Source organism: Somniosus microcephalus, chromosome 23 (genome assembly GCF_052327205.1).
Source record: "Somniosus microcephalus isolate GS21.2 chromosome 23, FLI_Smic_1.0, whole genome shotgun sequence".
Lineage (NCBI taxonomy): Eukaryota > Metazoa > Chordata > Chondrichthyes > Squaliformes > Somniosidae > Somniosus > Somniosus microcephalus.
The window spans coordinates 53,737,831-53,761,479 of NC_141009.1; the positions used below are offsets into that span (position 1 = coordinate 53,737,831).

The 23,649-nt window shown below is 46.8% G+C and overlaps 1 protein-coding gene across 2 annotated transcripts in view; it reads right to left on the reverse strand.

Annotated features, from left to right (window-relative positions):
* LOC147101855 (neural proliferation differentiation and control protein 1-like) overlaps positions 1–23,649 on the reverse strand; it is a 252,175-nt gene that overhangs the window by 11,531 nt on the left and 216,995 nt on the right. For both annotated transcript variants that reach the window (XM_085965849.1, XM_085965850.1), the window contains 4 exons: positions 8,307–8,411; positions 6,132–6,302; positions 639–705; positions 55–142 (listed from right to left, as the gene is read on the reverse strand). In XM_085965849.1, coding sequence (XP_085821975.1) covers positions 55–142; positions 639–705; positions 6,132–6,302; positions 8,307–8,411 — 431 coding nt within the window. The remainder of the gene's footprint in view (positions 1–54; positions 143–638; positions 706–6,131; positions 6,303–8,306; positions 8,412–23,649) is intronic.

Here is a 23,649-nt window from a genome sequence, read left to right on the forward strand (position 1 = left end):
CAGGTTTGAGCACAAATGAGGTACAATTTAAGTACGGTCTGCTTCTGAACTTACCTGGGATTTCTCAGCTTGGGCATTGGGTCCAATTATACCGTAGCCTGAATATTCTGCTTTCTGAGTTAACTTCACCTCTTTCTGTAATCTAGAATTTAAAAAAGAGTCAAGTAAAAGCACATCTTAACTCATCCATCCCAAAAGAGCCCACAGTTAGCCCCTTCCATCCATCATGCAATCCAACTGTTCCTAAATAATTTCAGGGGATTTGCCTCAATCTCATTATTCAGAAGTCCATTCAATGCAGTGATCACTCTTTATACTGTATGAAGAATTTCCTGAAATCAATCCTAAATTTGCTTTTTACTAGATCCACCCTCTGCCCCTTTGTTATGCTGTCATGGTCGAGTGTGAAGTAGTACTCCAGGTTTACTTTTTCCTCTACTCTTTACTATCTTAGTTAGAATTTCAGTTCTTATAGATCCTCAAGTGATGACCCAAACTCTAGCCATGACCTTATCCTTTCTACTGCCAAGTTTTGAACTTTGGGAAAAGATGCAAGCCTACTACAGAATCATAAAGTTCTATTCCATTATTTCTGAACTTTCTTCATGCATCCCCATTAGCAACTTGAGAAGGCTTACCTGTACCAGCAGACGCCAGCAATGATCAGTCCAGAGACCCCCGCCACTGTGCACCCAATGATCAAAGCTGAGGAATAAAGAACAGCAAATGTCAATTACTACTTGCAACAGACTCCTGCTCTTGACAATTTCTTCTACTTTTCCGTGTAATCCAAATACATAAAACTTGTGCCTCACCAAAACTAGTCTGATATAGTGCTCAGTCCACAGAGACTCCCTCACCTGCCTAGGAGACATTAGGTGGGCAGTTGTATAGCAGATGAGGAGCTGAGAGGTAATGTCCTCGGTAGGGAGAGAACCACCTCCGACCAACATAACATTTCCTTAGTAAGCAACTCATTTCCTTTGAAGCACCAAAACTCTCATAAATTGGTGACTCTCCATTGTATTTCAAGCTGCAAGTTCCACACAAGTCACAGCAATTTGAATGCTGAAGTTTTCCATATGTGAACGGCACTGCTTAAAATTGCTACGGGCTCCATTTTGGGTAGATTGGGAACAAATTGAGCATCATCTCAATCCGCCCACACCAGGAGGCAGTATAAATAGGGTGCCAACCAGGAGCAAATGCTGCCCATGAACTAATGGCTGTGACTGATAATATACTGCGAGATCTCACTGTACACATAAAGACAGAAGTGAGGTATGAAGTGACAGGATAAATTTCAGTTCAATAATGCAAAAGAAAGCAATCTGCGCTTTCAGAACTAGCTCTAAACAGTCACCGTTTCACCCTTTTACTTGTAAAACTGTTCCTTTTTAGAAGTACGGCATAGCTTCAAGAGGGAGAACATTGTGGGCAAAAGCCACCACCAGCCTAATTGCCTACCAGTCCTCTAAATACCAATACTGAACTTATCAAGGCTGGGCTTTTGCACCTTACTGAAAACATTTTTATTGTTGGACAAAGCTTAGAAATCTGAGCAGGTGAATATAGCAGCTGGCAGAAGAACACTTTCAAACACTTAAAAAAAAATATAATTCATGTTTTTAAATTATTGAGATGCGACACCCGCAGGTGCTCCTAAGACTGCTTTCTGTTTTTTCTGAAGCAGGTGGGGCGGGGGCGGTGGAGGAGGGGGGAAAGAGATGACCACTGGAGGTGGCCATGCTGTGGCCTCTGCTGACATTGCTTTTGATGCCGTCACTGGTTGCAACGGAGGGGGAAATCATTCCTAGGTTGTGACTTGCGATTCTAACGAAAGTCGGCTTTTCCGCTGTGGTGTTGGTTACAGTGGTAATCAGGACCTGAACCATCCATTCACTCAACTCCCATCAGCCCGCTATAAACGGGGGAGGGAAGTTTTCCTTTTCAAAAACAGTCCTGCTGTTTATTTTTAGTTGCTGGCTGACCTGTTCAGTCACCAGTTAGATGCTACTTCACAATTTAATGGCCTGCGATTAACAGAAATATGAGATACATGGGGACTGTCGAGTTAAACTGTGAATGTGTGATCACTAGATTGGCACTTTTATGCTAATGAATCTGTCTGCACCATCACGAGTTATGAATGCCCAGAGGCTACATATGGACTGGCTTCAGGTTTCAAGGCATCAGAAGTCTAAAGCCTGCCTTTACATTAATCAATAGGCTGCAGGGTTTTCATGCAGAGATTCATGATCTATGATCATTGTTCTTCTGGATTTTCTTTACTAACATATATTGGTCCCTATTAGATTCACTGAATGGTCATTAGGACAGAAGGCCGAGGAAGCACAGAGCTCACCTCTGTGATATAAGCTGAGAACGTGCTATTGGTGGCAAGAAATATCAGAAGTGTATAAACACCACATGATATCAAGAAACGGCTGAGCGCACTGGATACAGCAAAGGCTATGGGGCCCGACAACATCCCGGCTGTCGTGCTGAGGACTTGTGCTCCAGAACATCATCGCGCCTCCAGCCAAGCTGTTCCAGTACAGCTACAACACTGACATCTATCCGACAATGTGGAAAACTGCCCAGGTATGTCCTGTCCACAAAAAGCTGGACAAATCTAATCCAGTCAATTACCGCCCCATCAGTCTACTCTCAATCATCAGCAAAGTGATGGAAGGTGTTGTCGACAGTGCTATCAAGTGGCACTTACTCACTAATAACCTGCTCACTGATACGATAGCAAAATACTGCGGATGCTGGAAATCCGAAATAACAACAGAAAACGCTGGAAAAACTCAGCAGGCCAGGCAACATCCGTGGAGAGAGAAACAGAGTTAATGTTTCAGGTCGAAGACCCTTTGTCAGAACTGAGTTCTGATGAGGGGTCTTCGACCTGAAACGTTAACTCTGTTTCTCTCTCCACGGATGTTGCCTGGCCTGCTGAGTTTTTCCAGCACCTGCTCACTGATGCCCAGTTTAGGCTCCGCCAGGACCACTCGGCTCCAGAACTCATTACAGCCTTGGTCCAAACATGGACAAAGGAGCTGAATTCCAGAGGTGAGGTGAGAGTGACTGCCCTTGACATCAAGGCAGCATTTGACCGAGGGTGGCATCAAGGAGCCCTAGTAAAACTGAAGTCAATGGGAATCAGGGGGAAAACTTTCCACTGGCTGGAGTCATACCTAGCACAAAGGATGATGGTGGTTGGCGGTCAATCACAGCCTCAGGACATCACTGCAGGAGTTCCTCAGGGCAGTGTCCTAGGACCAACCATCTTCAGTTGCTTCATCAATGACCTTCCCCCCATCATAAGGTCAAAAATGGGGATGTTCGCTGATGACTGCACAGTATTCAGTGCCATTCGCAACTCCTCAGATAATGAAGCAGTCCGTGTCTGCATGCAACAAGACCTGGAAGGCATTCAGGCTTGGGCTGATAAGTGGCAGGTAACATTTGTGTCACACAAGTGCCAGACAATGACTATCTCCAACAAGCGAGAGTCTACCCACCGCCCCTTGACATTCAACGGCATTACCATCGCCGAATCCCCCACCATCAACATCCTGGGGGGGTCATCATTGACCAGAAACTTAACTGGACCAGCCACATAAATACTGTGGCAACAAGAGCAGGTCAGAGGCTAGGTATTCTGCAGCAAGTGTCTCACCTCCTGACTCCCCAAAGCCTTTCCACCATCTAAAAGGCACAAGTAAGGATTGTGATGGAATACTCTCCACTTGCCTGGATGAGTGCAGCTCCAACAACACTTAAGAAGCTCGACACCATCCAGGACAAAGCAGCCCGCTTGGTTGGCACCCCATCCACCACCTTAAACATTCACTCCCTCCACCATCGGCGTACCGTGGCTGCAGTGTGTACCATCTACAAGATGCACTGCAGCAACTTGCCAAGGCTCCTTCAGCAGCACCTCCCAAACCCACGAACTCTACCATCTAGAAGGACAAGGGCAGCAGGTGCATGGGAACACCACCACCTCCAAGTTCCCCTCGAAGTCACACACCATCCTGACTTGGAAATATATCGCCGATCCTTCATCGTCGCTGGGTCAAAATCCTGGAACTTCCTCCCTAACAGCATTGTGGGAGTATCTTCACCACACGGACTGCAGCAGTTCAAGAAGGCGGCTCACCACCACCTTCTCAAGGGCAACTAGGGATGGGCAATAAATGCTGGCCTTGCCAGCGACGCCCACATCCCATGAACGAATAAAAAAAAAACTAACCCTTAGGGGGAAAAATTGAGTTGTGCCCTCTTTGGGATGCTAACTTTGCCGGGGCGCTACTTTTAGCGCACCAAAAAAATTAGCACCCCTCGCAGCCGAAATTCATCGGTAGCGCCCCAAGAGGGAAGCGGGCACTACTAGAAGCGCCCCGCCTCCCTCTTGGGGCACTGCGAGGGAATATTGCGGCACTTTGTGCCACAGCACCATGCACTGTGGCACATCGCGCCGCAGTATTGCAGGCCTTCCTCCCCTTCTTAAAGGGGAGGGGCCTAGCACAGCGGGACCCGGGGCCCAGCTGGGCCACCAGGGATCGGAGTGCTGGCAAAAGAGCCCGGCACTCAAGAGAAGTGCCGGGCTCATGGAGCGCAGCCGGCACTCCGCGGGTGGGCTGCAGAGGAGGCCGGGGACGGCAACGGAGGCAGGTGCTGGCAGGTGGCCAGCAACAAAAATGGCTGCCCGGCACCTTGCCTTTAATTAACGCTGCCCTGGCCGCAGGTAGGGCCCCTTGACCCCGTTGGACGTTGCGTCTGGCGGTAAGTCAGGGAGCGCTACCAAATATCGCGGCTGGGGCGCTGTGCACGCCGATGACGTCATCGCCGGCGGCGCAGCTCCGCGTGGGGGCTAACTGTTACTGCCACCGCTAACCTCCTGCTGAATTTCACGGGAGGCGTTGGCAGTGCCCCGCCCGGGCACTAGTTGTTTTGCGCCCCATTAGGGCGCTAACGGGAGGCACAAAGCAACCGAATTTTTCCCCCTTAATCTGTTAAAACCGAATGCATGAATTAACCTTAGTGGTAACTGCACCATGTAAGGTAGCTGATAATATAAATAAGGCAACGTTGCTGCTCTGGATTGAAGTAGTTACTTCTGCTCACATTAGAAGTAGTTATGACTGGCACTGCCAGCAGCAACAAAGGCGGCTGCCAGCTATGCAAAGCCTGCCATTTTCAACTTGTGATGGTGCAGACAGTTTCGCATAAAAGTGCCAAACTGCTGATCACACTTCCACAGTTTAACTCGACAGTCCCCATGTATCTCATATTCCTGTTAATCACAGGCCATTACATTGTGAAGTAGCATCTAACTGGTGACTGAACAGGTCAGCCAGCAACTAAAAATAAACAGCAGGACTGTTTTTGAAAAGGAAAACTTCCCTCCCCCGTTTATGGCGGGCTGATGGGAGTCGAGTGAATGGATGGTTCAGGTCCTGATTACCACTGTAACCAACACCACAGTGGAAAAGCCGACTTTCGGCTACCTTCCAAAAGTTCGAATCGCAAGTCACAATGTAGGAATTTGATTTCCCCCCCTCCGTATAACATAGGCGGCTGCCAGCTATGTGAAGCCTGCCATTTTATTTTGCGTCTGCTTCTTCTAGAGAGATATTAACATTTGTTAGCAGTGTCACCACATCTGTGTGTGTGTACCTACCCTTACTGGCCCCAAGTGCGCTGGGAGCCTTTCCAGTACCTCACCTAAGTGATGTTTTAAGCCCAGTGAGTGGTGGTGGGCTATTTGATTATGGAGTGGATCACAGTCGAGCCTCGTGAAATCCTCTCCTCTCAATATCTTCCCCCACGACCCACTCCCACCCACTTCTCAGCAGGAGTTACTGGGTATGTTATCAGGATCAGGAACCCTGGCCGATTGTGTTTCCCTTCCTTTGCTCGTGGAGCCATTAGTAGTTTCCCGACTATTGCCTCTGCTAAATCAGCGAACTCAGCACAGACGGGGAATCAAAACCGGGGCCCTCTGGTTTGTATGGCCTTGGTGCTATACTGGGGGTCGTCTTTATCCACCAGGCTTTTGATGGATCAAGGTATAACTTTTTAAGAAACAAAGTGTTCTTTGAAATACAATGCGTACTTACTGAGCAAGATGGCATCGGTGATGGGAACAGCTGCTTTCTTTGGCTCTGCAACTTTACTGGGAGTGTTTGGGGGTGTGCTTGCAGTAGGAATAGACATATCTGTATTGGATGGTATGTCCGCACGAACTCCCCTCGATTCATCTTGTAGTTTAGCAGGTTTAACCTTGTGAGCTGTTAACGCAAAATGTTGGATCAGAAATCGCTACTTGAAAAAAGATCCGTTTCTATCATTTTTTGAAACTGCTAGTACTGTACGTACAAGATGTCCCAGTGCAACAGAGTGAAGTTCTGACCCCACCGTGTCACAGGGTCGTGGGGGGTGGATTGCTGCCTGCAGCCTTGTAGGCTCCCACCTCGGCTGTGTTGTTTTGAGGGAGGCCAAGTGCTTGTATACAGGAAGGATCGGTTCTAGTCTGCTCCCAGGTACCTCTTACTCTCCAATTGCCGGAGATCTGTTCTCTTGGCTTAAACCAGGTCTTTATTTCCTGTTTGCGAGCTCCTTCACAGAGTCCAGGAGATATTAATTTCCCAATGCAAACACAGTGTTCTAATAATGTCCTGTCGTGCAAATGGCTATTGCGGAGGCCTTCTGCTGATTTTTGCCCCCCTTCTCCTGAAGACACTGACTCTTCTTGATGTGTTTGTCTTGCCCAAATATTCATTCTTGGACAATGACTGCCTGCAACCTATTTAATCACACTGTGCGTTACAACAGAGCCCAATCCTATCCTCACACAACACCCACTTTGCAGCATGAGTTGCTGATTTCCCCCCCTACCTTTCCTGGCTCAGGGGCATTGAGATCACAGAATGAAATGAGCCCAGCACATTTTATTTTTAAACTAACCCTCAGCTTCTGGTGATAAGTGGCGAGAAGACAGCAAAACATAGCTGGGGCCATTTCTTCCTTTGCTTCGCCACCAATTTTCTCCTTCCTTTTCTGTAGGTGTGGACTGTTGCTGTGGTACTGTTCATCAGGCACACGCAGACTCCCAACTCAACCTCCTATACCCTGCAGCTTCTCCCTCAACAGCCTCCTAGGACTTCTCAGCCCTGAAATCTAACTTTTGTGTAAAAAATTCTCACCATCTCCCCTCTGGTTCATTTGCCAATTATCTTAAATCTGTGTCCTCTGGTTACTGACCCTCCTGCCAGTGGAAACAGTTTCTGCTTATTTGCTCTATTAAAACACCTCATAATTTTGAACACCTCTATTAAATCTCCCCTTAACCTTCTCTGCTCTAAGCAGAACAATCCCAGCTTCTGTAGTCTCTCCAGAACAATCCCAGCTTCTGTAGTCTCTCCAGAACAATCCCAGCTTCTGTAGTCTCTCCAGAACAATCCCAGCTTCTGTAGTCTCTCCAGAACAATCCCAGCTTCTCCACATAACTGAAGTCCGTCACCCCTGGTATCTGTGATTCTATATATGTACATACATTAATAATGTAGAAAAACATCCTAAATCTCTGCACAGCTGGGAATCAGACCAGAGTAGGAGGCATTGTCAAAGAGATTAAGGTTTAAAGGGGTTTTGGGAAGAGAAAAAGAGGGAAGTAGAGAAAGTTGCAAAGCGTGCAGGTATGATGGCTGCAGGCTCTGCCATCAAGGGAAGAATAAAGGGAATGAGAAAAACGCATAGTAAACCAGAGTTGGAAGAGCAGGAGGAGCTTCTGGTAGGGAGGAACAAAAACCATGGAAGGATTTGTAGATAAGATGATCATTTTGAAGTCAATATACTGAGGGGCAGGAAATGAAAGGAGGCCATGGTGGGCAGAGGTAATAGGTAAGCAGGGCTTTGTGCAGGATAGGACACAAGCGGCAGAATCCTGGATGAGCCGGGTGGAGATCAGGAGGCAGTGAAACCTTCATTCAACCTGCACTGGCTCTCCCTCTCGACAGCCTCCAGTAAATGGACAACAGCATTCGCTGCTGCACACCAGGTCCTAGCTGATACAGCAATTGTCACAGCAATAGATCAAAGCACCACCATTTTACAGCAGGTAATGGGGAGGATTAAGCAGCAGTCAGGACCTGCCTGAAGCAGTGCTTGTAACCACAGGAACAAAACCCTGCAGGGGCCTTAAAGAAAGGGCACAAAGGGTCTCAAAACAATTTATTTCACATTTAGGGTTTGATCTGAAGCCTTCTGGCATGCTGTGTGAACGGTGCACTTACCCTCTGCTGCCAGCTGTAGTGCATGTGCGACAACATCTTTTTTGGCTAAGAGTGATGCTATGTAATCAATATCACCATCGATATCTGAGGCTCCGTGATACTTCCCTACACGGAGAGAGAAAACAAATCTGAATACTCAGCAAAATGCAGTGCTTGAAATGAGAAAGAGAAAGAGAGAACAGAAAATCGATCTTCTGTAAAGTGCCGATTACCTTGCGGGTGAATGGGCCCCTATTCAATTCAATTACTGCCAACCATTTAATGCGTCAGCTGTGGCTCAGTGGGTAGCACACTCACCTCTGAGTCAGAAGGTTGTGGGTTCAAGTCCCACTCCAGGGACTTGAGCACATAAATCTAGGCTGACACTCCAGTGCAGCGCTCAAGGAGTGCTGCACTGTCGGAGGTGCCGCCTTTCGGATGAGACGTTAAACCGAGGCCCCGTCTACTCTCTCAGGTGGACGTAAAAGATCTCGTGGCACTATTTTGAAGAAGAGCAGGGGAGTTATTCCCGGTGTCCTGGCCAATATTTATCGCTCAACCAACATAACAAAAACAGATTATCTGGTCATTATCACATTGCTGTTTGTGGGAGCTTGCTGTGCGCAAATTGGCTGCCGCGTTTCCCACATTACAACAGTGACTGCACTTCAAAAAAAAAGTACTTCATTTGCTCTAAAGCGCTTTGAGAAGTCTGGTGGTCGTGAAAGGCGCTATATAAATGCAAATCTTTCTTTTATCCTTTTAATCTCCAGTTTAAACTCATTTGAATAGTTCATTGAAAACAAGATAAAAATGCCTTTTAGGGTCTAAGTTAAATAGATACATTGCAAATTATTAAAATATTCAGTTCTGAAGTTAGCTGTGTTTAATCCTAATGATATATAAAGGTGTTACTGAATGCAAAGGCCCTCATATCTAGTTGGTATATAAAGGAATACACATATAGTGCACTGACTTTAACTGCAGCAGCCTAGAGCTAAATATTCCCGTGCATTGCTCCAGTCCCAGAGCACTCCAGATCATGCATGTGCAGTGTCACCATTTACTGCGTCTGCAAGATTTATTTGACTCGCACTGCGAGTGCAGGCGAGGGGACAAATTATGTTGTGCAGCAATCGTAGTGTCACTGGCTCTCGACGTGTGGGTCTCGTGCAGGCTGGGGCAACCCCAAAGTAAACTTGCTGGATCTGCTAAGACCAGCTGCCGGAAAGAACCAGCAACAAAGGGTCTTGGCAAATCCAGCTGGAGGAGACCCGTGTGTCGGGACAAGTTGGCACAAGCGTGGCACCTGGCCCAATACAAAAGCTGCACTTGTACAATGGTCACCTGTGTTTAAACAGACAGACACATGGACATTTATGTTGAATTAATTGAAATTCAATTCAGGTCCCTGATGCCTATGCAGGTAAAGGCACAGCTCACACAAACTGAAACCGGGACTTTCTAGTCTGTGCAATCCCTAGACCACACAAACTAGAAGGTCCTTAGTTTGGTTTCCAGTTTGTGCTGTGTTATTCATTTTTGACCATTTTCTCCCCTGTAGTTGCAGACTCCTGCTGGGCCACCCTCCCGTATCACCTTAATTCCCATTTTTCACACTGGGCAACAGGTCTCAGCAGACTATTTGATTGAGTGGGGCATCACCGTCCAACCTAGTCTTGTCCTCACTGCATGCCCACTCACAAATCTACTTTCTAACAGCAGTCTGCAGCGGGATCCCTTCCTAATCCAGCGGCACTGAGGTCAATTGCAGCGCTCTTAGGAGGTGAAATCAGCAAACTCAGCACAAATCAGGAATCGAACCTGGAACTGTTGGTCTGCTGGACCAAGTGATGTACTGTCTTCACCAACTGAGTCATCAGGAGAGTGGTCTATGCTAAGGCAGCTGATCACAACCAAAGTAGCATTCAGGGAGCTACAACTTGCCTCAACACCTCTAGGCTGGTGATCATGGGTGGGGAAGGGATAGAAAGAGAGAAATCAGCCAAGGTTCCCACTCCACATTGATATCCAGCCACAGGGGCTAGAAAGTGGATGCAAATGGACATTGGCCAAGGGCAAGATCAAGCTTAGCGGCGATGCCTTTCAGGTTGAATAGCTTGCAAGTGCTTCCTGTCTAGGATCACATCGTGAAAAACGGCAACTGCATTCAGGTACCAAAGAGATCTAAAACACCCCTGGAACTATTCTCAGCAAGAGGCGAGAAAGCGGAGAGTAAAAGCTGAAAGCTGGCATTGCTTGAAGCCTCAGAGGATAAGCAGCCCACAAGGTCACAGTTTCGGGAGACGAGGAGAAGGAGAAAATCAATTTGAAAAGGTTGTCTAGTCCCGTCTCGCAAGGGCAAAGTCAGGTTAAGAAAACTGGATGTATCAGTGACTCCTTCTACAAGACCCGGGCAATCAAAATCTATAATGGCTTCATAATATATATCTGGGAATTTAGCTCGATAATTCAATAAAAAAAATGGGCTATTTCCTAAAATAAACAGGGTCTCCAATGCGTATGCATGTGACTACAGCTGACTGGAAACGTACGTACTGGCAAGTCTCATGTGAACCAAATGTAATGTGTAAATACAGCACTATTCACCTTGAATGGATCATAGAAAAGAGAAAGTGAAGCAAAAGTCAAACAAGATTAAGAGAACTGCACATCAACCATGAAATTGGGGATAATAAAGGCAATAAAACTTGGCTTGTTGTCTTGCTAAATAAAACTGTCAACACCACATACCACAGGGTCTGGCCTGTAACCCCCAACAACTATAGGCTGGCTGTGTGTGGTTGCAAGTGGAGGCTGCAGGGAGGCTGGTAATCACCGTATCATACTCTCTAGACAGGAGCAAACGGGCTCTGCTCTTGAGCAGGAGGGCTTGACAGGACTGCAGGAGCTGGTACAGATGTAAATCAGCTGCTTGCGCAGGGTCAGATTGCAAACACTCAATGGGTCTGAAAGAAGACAGATGGGATTGATGACAAATTGCCTGCTCCATAATAGCAGCCAACAGCCTCCTGTTGCTCACAATGGGCAGCACCTTTTAAAGCAACACCCCATACAATCTGTTTCAGGACGGGACAAGCCCACCGGTGCCTGGGGTGGAGCAGCAAGGGAACAAGTTTGGATTGATTTAATCACTTAGAAAACGCACAACCCCTGAGATAATGTCTGCACTTTCAGAGACGGTACGTTGCCTGAATATACTTCTCTTTGTTCGGCGGAACACTAAACTGCATACAATTCAATTTTCCTTATCTGGTCCTTATCATTGAACTCACTGTCTTCTAAATACACTAATGTCTTGTTTACATTGAGACTCGGTGCCGTAATCGGGGCCTAAGGTACCCATCTGCAAAGTGCAGGTACTTGGTTCGTAACAGATTTATGTTAAGTGGCTGCTACTGGAGGCAGTCCATCCAGCCTGTGGTGGCATTGCTATAATACAGTAGAACGAAGGCATCACGAGCGCCTCCAGAGACACGGAGATCCACCTCACACGTGCTTTTTCATGAGCCGCCAGCTCAGTTGTCATTTTCTCTGGCCCCCCCTTTAAGCCGACTATACGGAGGAAGGTCTGAGGGCAGAAAATTTAAGGCGCGAAGGCTACCTTTTAAGCTGCACAGTTGTTTCCCTCTTGGCGACGCTGATCTGAATTCTGTGCTGCAATGGGAAATAGGGCGAAGACAGAGTACCAGGAACTAAAATACATCAGGGAATTGCTCAAGAGTTGAAGCTGCTCTGCAGTATTATACTGCCAGCTGGTTAGTGCAGACAACTGGTGTGGTAATCCAAGCTCAACATTCTAAATTAACAAACATTTTTACCTGCACTTTAACCATGAGGATACAGAAGTGTGTGTGCAATACACAGAAGATAATGTTTTCAAAACAAAACTTTTGCCCTCCTTCCCTCTACCGAAGGTGCGGACCCTTTCTCAGCGACATTGTCCGAAAACACGTCAGGTTCAACATGTACGCTGACAACACCCAGCTCTACCTCACCACCGCCTCTCTCAACTCCTCCACTGTCCAACATCCAGTACTGGATGAGCAGAAATTTCCCCCGACTAAATATTAGGAAGACTGAAGCCATTGTCTTCGGTCCCCGCCACCAATTCCGTTCCCTAGCCACCGACTCCATCCCTCTCCTAGCCACTGTCCGCGGCTGAACCAGATCGTTCGCAACCTTGCCGTCCTATTTGTCCCCGAGATGAGCTTCCAAGCACATATCCTCTCCATCACCAAAACCACCTACTTCCACCTCGGTAACATTGCCCGTCTGACCCTGCCTCAGCTCACCTGTTGCGGAAATCCTCATCCCTGCCTTTGTTATCTCTAGACTCGACTATTCCAATGCTCTCCGGGCTGGCCTCCCATTTTCCACCCTCCATAAACTTGAGCTCATCCAAAAACTCTGCTGCCCGTGTCCTAACTCGCACCAAGTCCCATCCGCCTGTCACCCCTGTGCTCGCTGACCTGGTCCTGGTCCAGCAACGCCTCGATTTAAAAATTCTCATCCTTGTTTTCAAATCCCCCCATGGCCTCACCCCTCCCTATCTCTGTAACCTGATCCAGCCTTACAAATCCCCCCCCCACCCACCCCCAAGATATCTGCACTCCTCCAATTCTGGCCTCTTGAGCATCCCCGATTTTCATCTCTCCACCATTGGCGGCAGTGTTTTCAACTGCCTAGGCCCCAAGCTCTGGAATTCCCTCCCTAAACCGCTCCGCCTACCTGTCCTCCCTGAAGAGGCTTCTTAAAACTCACTTTTGACCAAGCTTTTGGTCATCTGTCCTAATACAGGAAACTTTGTTATATCCGGCACCGACGGGACCGAGCTGTTGCCGATCTATCAAAACTGCCGGACATACCAGCGTTAATGTTGAAGCATACGGAGGTTTTCATCTCCGTATCTGACAACAAACTGTTGCTTAGCAACAGCTTCTAAATAGTCGGCCCGTACCTTGGAAACGTCTCTGTAGCTTAGCAACAGCTTCAGAGAGACTTTCCAGAGCCTGACTGTTGGAAAAAAAAAGCCACGAGAAGAAAAAAAACCTAACAAAACGGCTCCTGATTTCTGCCGGTAGATCAAGGTTTCCGGACATACAACCTCCAGATAAACCAAAGTTTCCTGTATCTCCTTATGTGACTCGGTGTCTAATTTTGTTAGATAACGCTCCTGTGAAGCGCTTTGGGACGTTGTACTACATTTAACGCGCTATATAAATTAAAGTTGTTGTTACCAAACTCAAATGGGCCTGGCCCAGGATCAGCAGGTGATGTGTGATGGGGAATCCCCCTGATCCTGATCCTGTACTCACCCGAGATCCATCTGTGTTCACATTCCAGTAAAGATCAGCATCAGCAGCTGATTTTCTTCCCCATCTCTATCCCATGAGTGCCCAGTCTGGTTGGAGTGCTCCTCTAGCTGGGAATAACAGAGACTGGGACTTCCTGGATCTGTGTGGATCAGTTCCATATAGAGTAGAGCATTCATTAACTGAGCCACTGGGGAGCCCACCCCCTCTCCCTTGTGAAAAGTAATTTTCTTCCCTCATTAAATTCCCCTGAATCAATGCACACCATTCCTGAGCTATGAAAGGCAGACGGACTCTCCCAGGCATGGTGCTGCTTTTCAGTTAGCCATCAGGTGCTGTAGGAGCATGTCCCTAGCTCATACTTAATATTCACTTTTTCTTAATGGGTAAGTCTCTCTCTAGGCATTCTGCTCAATGCTCACTCTCCCTTTCATCCTCCCTATGAATTCACCATGAAAGAAAGAAAAGACTTGCATTTCTAGAACGCCTTTCACGACCTCAGGACGTCCCAAAGCGCTTTACAGCCAATTGAGTACTTTTGAAGTGTAGTCCCTGTTGTAATCTAGGAAACGTGGCAGCCAATTTGCGCACAGCAAGATCCCACAAACATCAATGTGATGCTGGTTGAGGGATCGGCCAGGACACCGGGGAGAACGCCTCTGCTCTTCTTTGTAATAGTGCCATGGGATCGGTTACATCCACCCGAGAGGGTTTAACGTCTCATCCGAAACACAGCCTCAATCCGAAACACAGCACTTCTGACAGCACGGCGCTCCCTCAGTACTGCATAGGTGTGTCAGCCTAGACTATGTGCTCATAACCTTCTGACTCAGATGTGAGAGTACTACCACAGAACCACGGCTGACACCCAAGTTCCACGGGAACTTTTTGTAATGGCAAATCGCAACCCAGTTCCCATCGCTCTGTTGTAGAGAATTGCAAGCACGCTGTTGCGTCGTGTGGTTCCAGCTGTTCAATTAAACCAGCTGCTTGGAAGTTTGCATGAGTGGCCTAGTAGGATGGTGTCTCCATACTGACAGGCCCTTGGCCACTGCTTGGCATCTTGCCACAACAGCACGACTACCATCATGAACTCACCGTGCTGGGAATAGTGAGAGCAGCAGTGATTGTAATTTGCCTTCATTTTCATTTCTTCTCCTGTTGTGTTGCTCAGTGTGTCAGAAGATGCACTGGTGCTACAGTGCCACTTAGTGGGCACAGCCGTCAACCAACGCGTCAGTGGGGTTCGTTTACATAGGGAATTCCCATTATGACTGATTACATGGGCATTTTCCATGTTAAACGTTGACATATAAAGCTTGACAAAAAACTGTGACAATAGGAAGAGAAGCTTGTGTACAGAAATTGCATGCATACACAAGATTTTCAATATAATATAAACAGATTATTGGTTCTGCTAGGCTCAGCACATCCCATCACGATTCAAATGCCTGTACATGCAGCATCAAACAGAGAGGAAATCAGCTGAGCGGCTGGGATCGGACAGAAATTATCGACAGATTTTGAAACCTACAAACAGGAAGAGCACGAAACCTGCCTACTATATAGGGCATTTCATTATCCTGGCAAACCTTCTGTGAATTAAAACTCCCTTTGCACAAAAGATCATTTTTCAGCTCTCCTAACACTTGCGCTCAGTTTCATTATTCAGATGCTGAATTAAAATTGGGAATCAAAAGCAACAATCTCAATGATTTGCTTGGGTTACAGCCAGGGAGGCACTTCAGTACTGACTTTACTTTCTGCCATCGGTGAGTGATTGAAATTGCAATGAAGACAATCCATTTCATTAGCTCACCTCTGCTTCAGCACTGACGTTCAGGAGCAAAGCTCCCTCAATGTAGCACTGTTGCCTCTGAAGTTAAAATACTCTCCTCAGTCCTCACTTGTCTCAGTGGGCATTTTCTCAGTCAGCAATCAGATTAAACACGCAACATTTCCTATTCTGCAAGACTGCTACTTTTTGCTTATAATTCTCACTGCACTTAGAATATGTGTAAACACAAGATGTTCAGCAGGAAAGGAATCTATGCAGCGTAAACGCTCATAACCCACAAGAAACGAAAGGCACCTATATGCTGTGCCTTTGTGTTAGGCTCTGGGGGAGCGACACCAAAATGACTGGGCTCCATCACTCCCCATTTTCACGTGTGACATTTGCCACTGGTCTCCTGCAGGGTGCTTGGATCCACAGAGCAGGTAGTTCTGACAGCTGATTTGGAGACCCATGACAAAGTGTGATTCCTACTACAACAACAACAACAACGTGCATTTATATAGTGCCTTTAACGCAGTAAAATGTCCCAAGGCCAATTTCCCATTGAGCCACAGAAGGAGCTATTAGGACAGGTGACCAGAAGCTTGATCAAAGAGGTAGGTTTTAAGGTGCGCATTAAAGGAGGAGAGAGGCGCGCAAAGTGGTGGAGCGATTTAGGGAAGGAATTCCAGAGTTTAGGGCTAATGCAGCTGAAAGTACGGCCGCCATTGGTGGAGCGATGAAAATTGGAGATGCGCAAGAGGCCAGAGTTGGAGGAGTGCAGAGATCTCGGAGGGCTGGAGCAGGTTATAGAGATAAAAAAAGAAAGACTTGCATTTACATAGCGCCTTTCATGACCACCGGATGTCTCAAAGTGCTTTACAGCCAATGAAGTACTTTTGAAGTGGAGTCACTGTTGTAATGTGGGAAACGTGGCAGCCAATTTGCGCACAGCAAGGTCCCACAAACTTCTTCTTCTTAGGCAGTCCCTCGGAACAGAGGATGACTTGCTTCCACATTCCACAAGCAGCAATGTGATAATGACCAGATAATCGTTTTTTGTTATGTTGATCGTATTACAGAGGGCCTCGGTTTAACGTCTCATCCAGATAGGGAGGGACGAGGCCATGGAGGAATTTGAAAACAAGGATAAAAATTTTAAAATTGAGGCATTGCTGAACCGGGAGCCAATGTAGGTCAGTGAGCACAGGGTGATGGGTGAATGGGACTTGGTGCGAGTTAGGACACGGGCACCAGAGTTTTGGATGAGCTCAAGTTTATGGAGGGAGACCACCGGAACAATCGAGTTGAGCGTTAACAAAGGCATGTATGTGGGTTTCAGCAGCAGATGAGCTGAGGCAGGGGCAAAGATGGGCACTGTTACGGAGCTGGAAGTAGCGGTGTTGGCGGTGGAGACGATATAGGGTTGGGAGCTCATCTCAGGGTCATAGAGGACGCCAAGGTTGTGAACAATCTGGTTCAGCCTCAGAGAATGGCCAAAGAGAGGGATGGATTCTGTGGCTAGAGAGTGGAGTTTGTACTACCATCCAACAAGGTAGCTTTGATTATTTAACTTGGGAAATGCCGTCAATTATGTGAAACACTGCAACACTGTAAAAAGCACCTTAAGTGATGATAAATGTTAGAGTCTGCTCCTGATAATTCAAAACTGTATTTTCAGTTTAAAAAAATCCAGTAATTTGAATTAAGCAGCTGCAATCAAATACTGCTGGAGATTTTTATTAAAGCTCAATTTAAATTCAAATTAACTGACTTTAAATTACAGTAAACTCTTGTTTAAACGGCACTTAATCATCTGGAATTCTTTAATAACCGGCAAAATAGATAACCAGTAATCTTGCCGAATCCAACCATTTTTTGTTTTTCCGAGTCCGAGTTTCCCGCGGTGGCCGTTAGTCCGTGGTTTTAATTTTTTTTGTGTTAAAAATTGCCTACCTCTCTATTATCCAGAATTTTTCATCAACTGGCACCATCCCGGTCCCGTAGGTGCTGGATACAAAAGAGTTTACTGTATCAGGCGTGGACTATAGCAACCTATAATTCTCCAGAACTCTATCCCTTCCCATCCTCACTCACACACACGTGTGAGACTCGTCAGATACTGACGCAGTCCGTGTCCATATGCAGCAAGACCTGGACAACATTCAGACTTGGGCTGACAAGTGGCAAGTAACATTCGCACCACACAAGTGCCAGGCAATGACCATCTCCAACAAGCGAGACTCTAACCATCTCCCCTTGACATTCAATGGCATTACCATCGCTGAATCCCCCACTATCAACATCCTGGGGGTTACCATTGATCAGAAACTGAACTGGACCAGCCATATAAATACTGTGGCTACAAGAGCAGGCCAGAGGCTGGGAATTCTGTGGCGAGTGTCTCACCTCCTGACTCCCCAAAGCCTTTCCACCATCTACAAGGCACAAGTCAGGAGTGAGATGGAATACTCTCCACTTGCCTGGATGAGTGCAGCTCCAACAACACTCAAGAAGCTCGACACCATTCAGGATAAAGCAGCCCGCTTGATTGGCACTCCATCCACCACCTTCAACAACATTCACTCCCTCCACCACCGGCGTACCGTGGCTGCAGTGTGTACCATCTACAAGATGCACTGCAGCAACTCGCCAAAGCTCCTTCAACAGCACCTTCCAAACCCGCGACCTCTACCACTTAGAAGGACAAGGGCAGCAGACGCATGGGAACATCACCACCTACAAGTTCCCCTCCAAGCCACACACCATCCTGACTTGGACCTGTATCGCCGTTCCTTCACTGTCGCTGGGCCAAAATCCTGGAACTCCCTTCCTAACAGCATTGTGGGTGTACCTACACCATATGGACTGCAGCGGTTCAAGGCGGCGGCTCACCACCATCTTCTCAAGGGCAATTAGGGATGGGCACTAAATGCAGGCCTAGCCAGCCAGCGACGCCCACATCCCATCAATGAATTAAAAAAAACATACACCTTGAGTTTGCCTATGTCAGCGGGCATGGTGATGGTGGTGGGTGGAAGGTACGCAGTTGGCCTCAGAATCCCTGATTTGAGAGGGAGGAGGAAACCTGTTGGATTCCTGCTTCTTCTCATTATCTAGTTGAATGTGAGCCTGCAATGGGCCCCACTAACACACATTCTGCATGATCAGAAATGAAGATATCAGAGACCTGGCAGTGTGTGTGCCACTGTGACTCTGCCACAGATTTCAGGAAAGGAGAGATTTAAAAAAAAATGCCATACAATGTTATAGGCACACTAAACTGTTAACACACAGACGCAGTTCTGGAACAGTTGCGACAGTGAATCTAGCCGTAGGGAACTTTTCAGATGCATATCAGAGCCTGCTATTCAGGCTCAGTCTTTTCACCTCAACTTCAAAGGCGTCAGAAGCTATGTCACCTCCCCTCCTCCATCCCTCCCCTTATCCACCTACAATAGATCGCTGCAGTGAAGCAGCTTCACTGGGGAGCCACAGGAAGGCAGGCAAGTGCAGTAGCAAAAGGGGGGGGGGGGGCGGGGTGCGGGTGTGGCAAAGGAGGTGCCCCCCCAGTTGTCTAATTCAAGGTTAGGCGAGTGCTTCTTCAATGAAATTGCCAAGTGATTTAAAATGTTGGACGACAAACACAACACCCACCACATTGCGCAATTAACTATAATTAATATGGCACTGACTGCACTGGGCGGAGTGAGTAATTTGTTTGATTAATCTACTGTGGTGAAATCTATGACTTATAAATGGAGCTATTGATTAAAAATGTAACATTGATTCGTCGTCACATATTTTCAGCACTTTTGGAAGCATTTTTAATTAATTTTCATACATAAAAATATCCCAATTCATTTTAAAGCCAATTAACCTTTGTGTATTCTACAGCCACGAGAATAAGACCAGCAAACCTACAGACAATCCTACTGTCTCCACATCACCGACACCCTGTCATTAATCAGCAGGCAAGCTGAGACAAGTCACCAGTGATTCACCAGATGAATACGTTCTGGCCCTTGGCATGGCTGATCACAGATACAGCCAACTCCCACTGCCCTTTTACAATTAAATTGGGGTTCCAAGGAGCACTGCTTAACTGGAGACCCAGGGAAAGAACAGCACTTCAAAAGTACTTCATTGGCTGTAAAGCGCTTTGGGGCGTCCTGAGGACGTGAAAGGCGCTATAGAAATGCCAGTTTGTTGCTGTCACTGTTGTTTATGTTAGGGGAACATGGCAGCCAATTTGCACACTGCAAGGTTCCACAAACACAATGAGATAAATGACCAGGTAATGTTTCGCTGGCTGTGGTGGAGGGAGGAATGTTGGCCAGGACACCGGGCGATCTCCCCTGCTTGTCTTTGAATAGTGCCGTGGGAATCTTTGACGTCCATCTAAACCGGAAGACGTGGCTTTGGTTTAATGTCGCATGCGGAAGACCTTTAGGTGTCACTCTCTATTTCTCTTTCTTCCTGGTGCCATTCTAAAATCAAGACCTGGTGGAGGCCTTCGATTTTTGACTGACGGCTAAAGGGAATCCAGCACCATGCAATTATTCACTGGTATCTGGCAACGCATGAAAATCTGTGTTTGAATGATGTGGCGACTATACAATGCTCCCGGCTTTATTCTGGAAAGTGCCTTTGACTGTGGGAGTACTGCATACACGGCAAGAGAGTCCCAGGTGGGCAGAGGAAATGCTTCAAGGACACCCTCAAAGCCTCCTTGAAAAAGTGCAACATCCCCACTGACACCTGGGAATCCCTGGCCCAAGACCGTACAAAGTGGAGGAGAAGCATCCGGGAAGGCGCCAAACACCTCGAGTCTCTTCGCCGGGAGCAAGCGGAAGCCAAGCGCAGGCAGCGCAAGGAGCGCACGTCAACCCAAGCACCCCACCCACCCGCCCCTTCAACCACCGTCTGCCCCACCTGTGACAGACTGTAGGTCCCGCATTGGACTCATCAGTCACCTGAGAACTCATTTTTAATGTGGAAGCAAGTCATCCTCAGTTCCGAGGGACTGCCTAAGAAGACTGCATGCCTGCTGTCAATGGCATTCCTTCAGTGCTGCACTGGAACTGCAGCGTTGTACGAGAAGCCAGATTTGTCAGTATTAAGGTAAAAATAGTAGTTCTTCTATTTTTTGAAGCACTTTTAGTGATGGTAAGTGGCAGTTCTCACACTTGTGAGCTGCAGTTGGAAATATAAATGACTCGGCCTTCACCACGGGATGGCAGTAGAGACCCACTTTTTGTGGGATTTAAAAGCCTATCATCGGGTCTCTGTTTTAAAGTAAAAATGCGGAACTGGCTTCCCTTTCTTTTTGGGAATCTAGGATTTCCAGGGTTTCGGGGGGGGGGGCGGTGCTGGGAAGAAGGGGGCAGCAACAGGAAAATTAAACTGGGGCACCACTCCATCAGGACGCCTTAGCAAATATAAAAAGTGCCATGTAATGATTTGAAAAGTTTAAAATCATCAGTTCCTGCAGCCGCTTCATCGTCGAGTTCCATGCACCTTGCCTCCGTTCCACCTTTTCTTTCTGTATCACTCGTGAATTCTGCCGCACAAAAAGAGATGGGTCGTGCTGTGTTCATGTTACAGCACCACTACCAGTAGCAATCTTTTGTTTGGCAATGCTGTAGTAACATAGAAACATAGAAGATAGGAGCAGGAGTAGGCCATTCGGCCCTTCGAGCCTGCTCCGCCATTCAACGAGATCATGGCTGGTCATCCAAACCCTAGCACCCGGTCCCTACACCGACAGCCATCCCACCCAAGCCCTTATCCCCGTAACCCCACGTATTTAATCCCCCCTAACACTAAGGGCCAATTTTTATCATGGCCAATCAACCTAACCCGCACATCTTTGGACTGTGGGAGGAAACTGGAGCACCCGGAGAAAACCCACGCAAACACGGGGAGAATGTGCAAACTCCACACAGACAGTAGTACTGATCTGACACGAATAACATCACGAAAAAGATCATCTAATCATTTATCCCACTGCTGTTTGTGGGATGTTGCTGTGCGTAAATTGGCTGCTCCGTTTGCCTACGTTACAACATTGACTACAAAAGTAATTAATTGGTTGGGAGGTGCCTTGGGATGTCCTGAAAATGTGAAAGGTGCTATATAAATGCAAGTTCATCCCTCCTTCCTTACTCCCTCCCACTATTCAACATCTCATCCAAAAGACAATGCAGCATTCCCTCAGTACTGCACTAAAGCAGCAGCTTAGATTAGGTGCTGCAGTCTTTGGAGCGGGCCTTGAATTTACCACCTTCATGACTCAGAGGTGAGAGTGCTCCAACGGAGCCACGGCTGAAGTGAACTGGTCCTGGCTTTGACTGGCTGGGTTTCTGGTTTGGAGGAAGCCGGGTATTGCAGGTTTAATCCAATGCCATTTCAACCTTGCTTTTATGTAGCACCTTTCACAATATCCCAAAGAGCTCCACAGCCAATGAAGTACTTTTGAAGTGTAATCACAGTTGTAATGTAGGGAAATGTGAAAACCAATTTGTGCACAGCCAGGTCCCACAAACAGCCATGAGGTAAATGACTAATTAAACGGTTTTCGTGATGTTATTGAGGGATGAATGTTGGAAAGCACATCAGGAGAACTCCCCTGCTCTTCTTTGAATAGTGGCATGGAATCTTTTGCATCCATCTGAGGGGGGCAGACGGGCCTTGGTTTAACGTCTCATCCGAAAGATAGCGCCTCCTACAGTACAGCACTCCTTCAGTACTGCACTTGGGTGCCAGCTGAGATTACCTGCTCAAGTCTCTGGAATGGCGCTATATCAATGCAAGTTGTTGCTGTTGTTACCCTACATCATGACTACAGCCAGAGTCCCTGTTGGGTCAGTATTTGTGATTGGGTTTACGTTGCAGTGAAATTACAAACAGGATCTTGCAGAATCGGCAGGATATTCACCACTTTATACAAAAGGTAGCCAGAAAGTCTACCCAACATTCCTCCATTCAGACTATTACTGGATCTACAACCTGCATCACCGGACAGAGTCTGCATGAACATCACTATTCAGAACACTGCAAAAACATCCAGTGATAAACTCTGCGAAACCCCACTCCCATGGGAATGTAGGTGGGAGAACTGGGTGCAGAGGTCACTGCTCCCAAGTCGCAGCACTCCGAATTTTCTGGTGATTAATTTTAAAGGACAGTAAATGGGGAAGCACCATGAATCAGGTACTGGCTGACCTCTGCACCAATTCTCCAATCTCTATTCTTGTTGTTTACACTGTAATTTGAGTTTATTTATATCAAGGTTAGTGTTGCTGTGCTTTAGGTATTCCTTAATTTAATTTCAAAAGAGGAACCTATAGTGGGCATTCTGTGTAGAAGAGGAGAGACAGTCTTTCGGGAATATTTTGGGATATGTTAGTTACCCCACCTTACTGAAAGGACAATCACTGAATTCACAGGCTGCACTTGAGAGGCCATCTGATCGGGTTTGTTTTCTTCTGTTCTGATGATATGAGGTCGTGCATCAAGCTTTTCACTTTACAGGTTTGCTGCTAGTGCTATACTGGCAAACAGCAGGGACACTGAGGCCAACTGTGTACCTTCCACCCACCACGATCACCCGCTGAGATGCCTGTATTGGGCTCCTGGCTGCCAGTATAAACAGAACCAATTCTGTTCCTTTTCAGTGCTGACTTCTCTGTGGGCTTTGCGATAGAAGCTGTTCAGAGAAAGTGAAATGCATGCAGTTGACTGCTTTAATCACCACATCACGACTGGCTCATTAAATTAAATACATCAAAGAAATCCAATAGCTGGCACATGCAGGTCTAATGTACACAGTGCCTAATAAACGCACAAATTGAATGCATGTATCTGTAACTTTAAAGAACATTTTTGTGTATTGTGATGAGTTACATTACATAAAAATCAAATTTTTACTGACATTACAAGCCAGTTAAAACCAAAAAGAAATTCTTATTATGGGAACAGTTCTCTTTGCAGCCATGAATTTTCCTGCAGTCTGTACTGTACGTATGAGGAAACAGATCCTATTATATCTTCATTTGAACAAATGTAAATTCCCTTCAGGAGGTCGGAATGAGAGGAAACATAAAAGGCAGGATTGCCTGGTCAATGTATTGCTGTACTGGCTATTAAACAATCCACCCCAGTGCTCACTCTGAGTACCACCATGTGAAGGTTCAGTTCAGCTTTATTTGCCATATGTAACCAGTACAAGTACAATGGAATGCTTGTT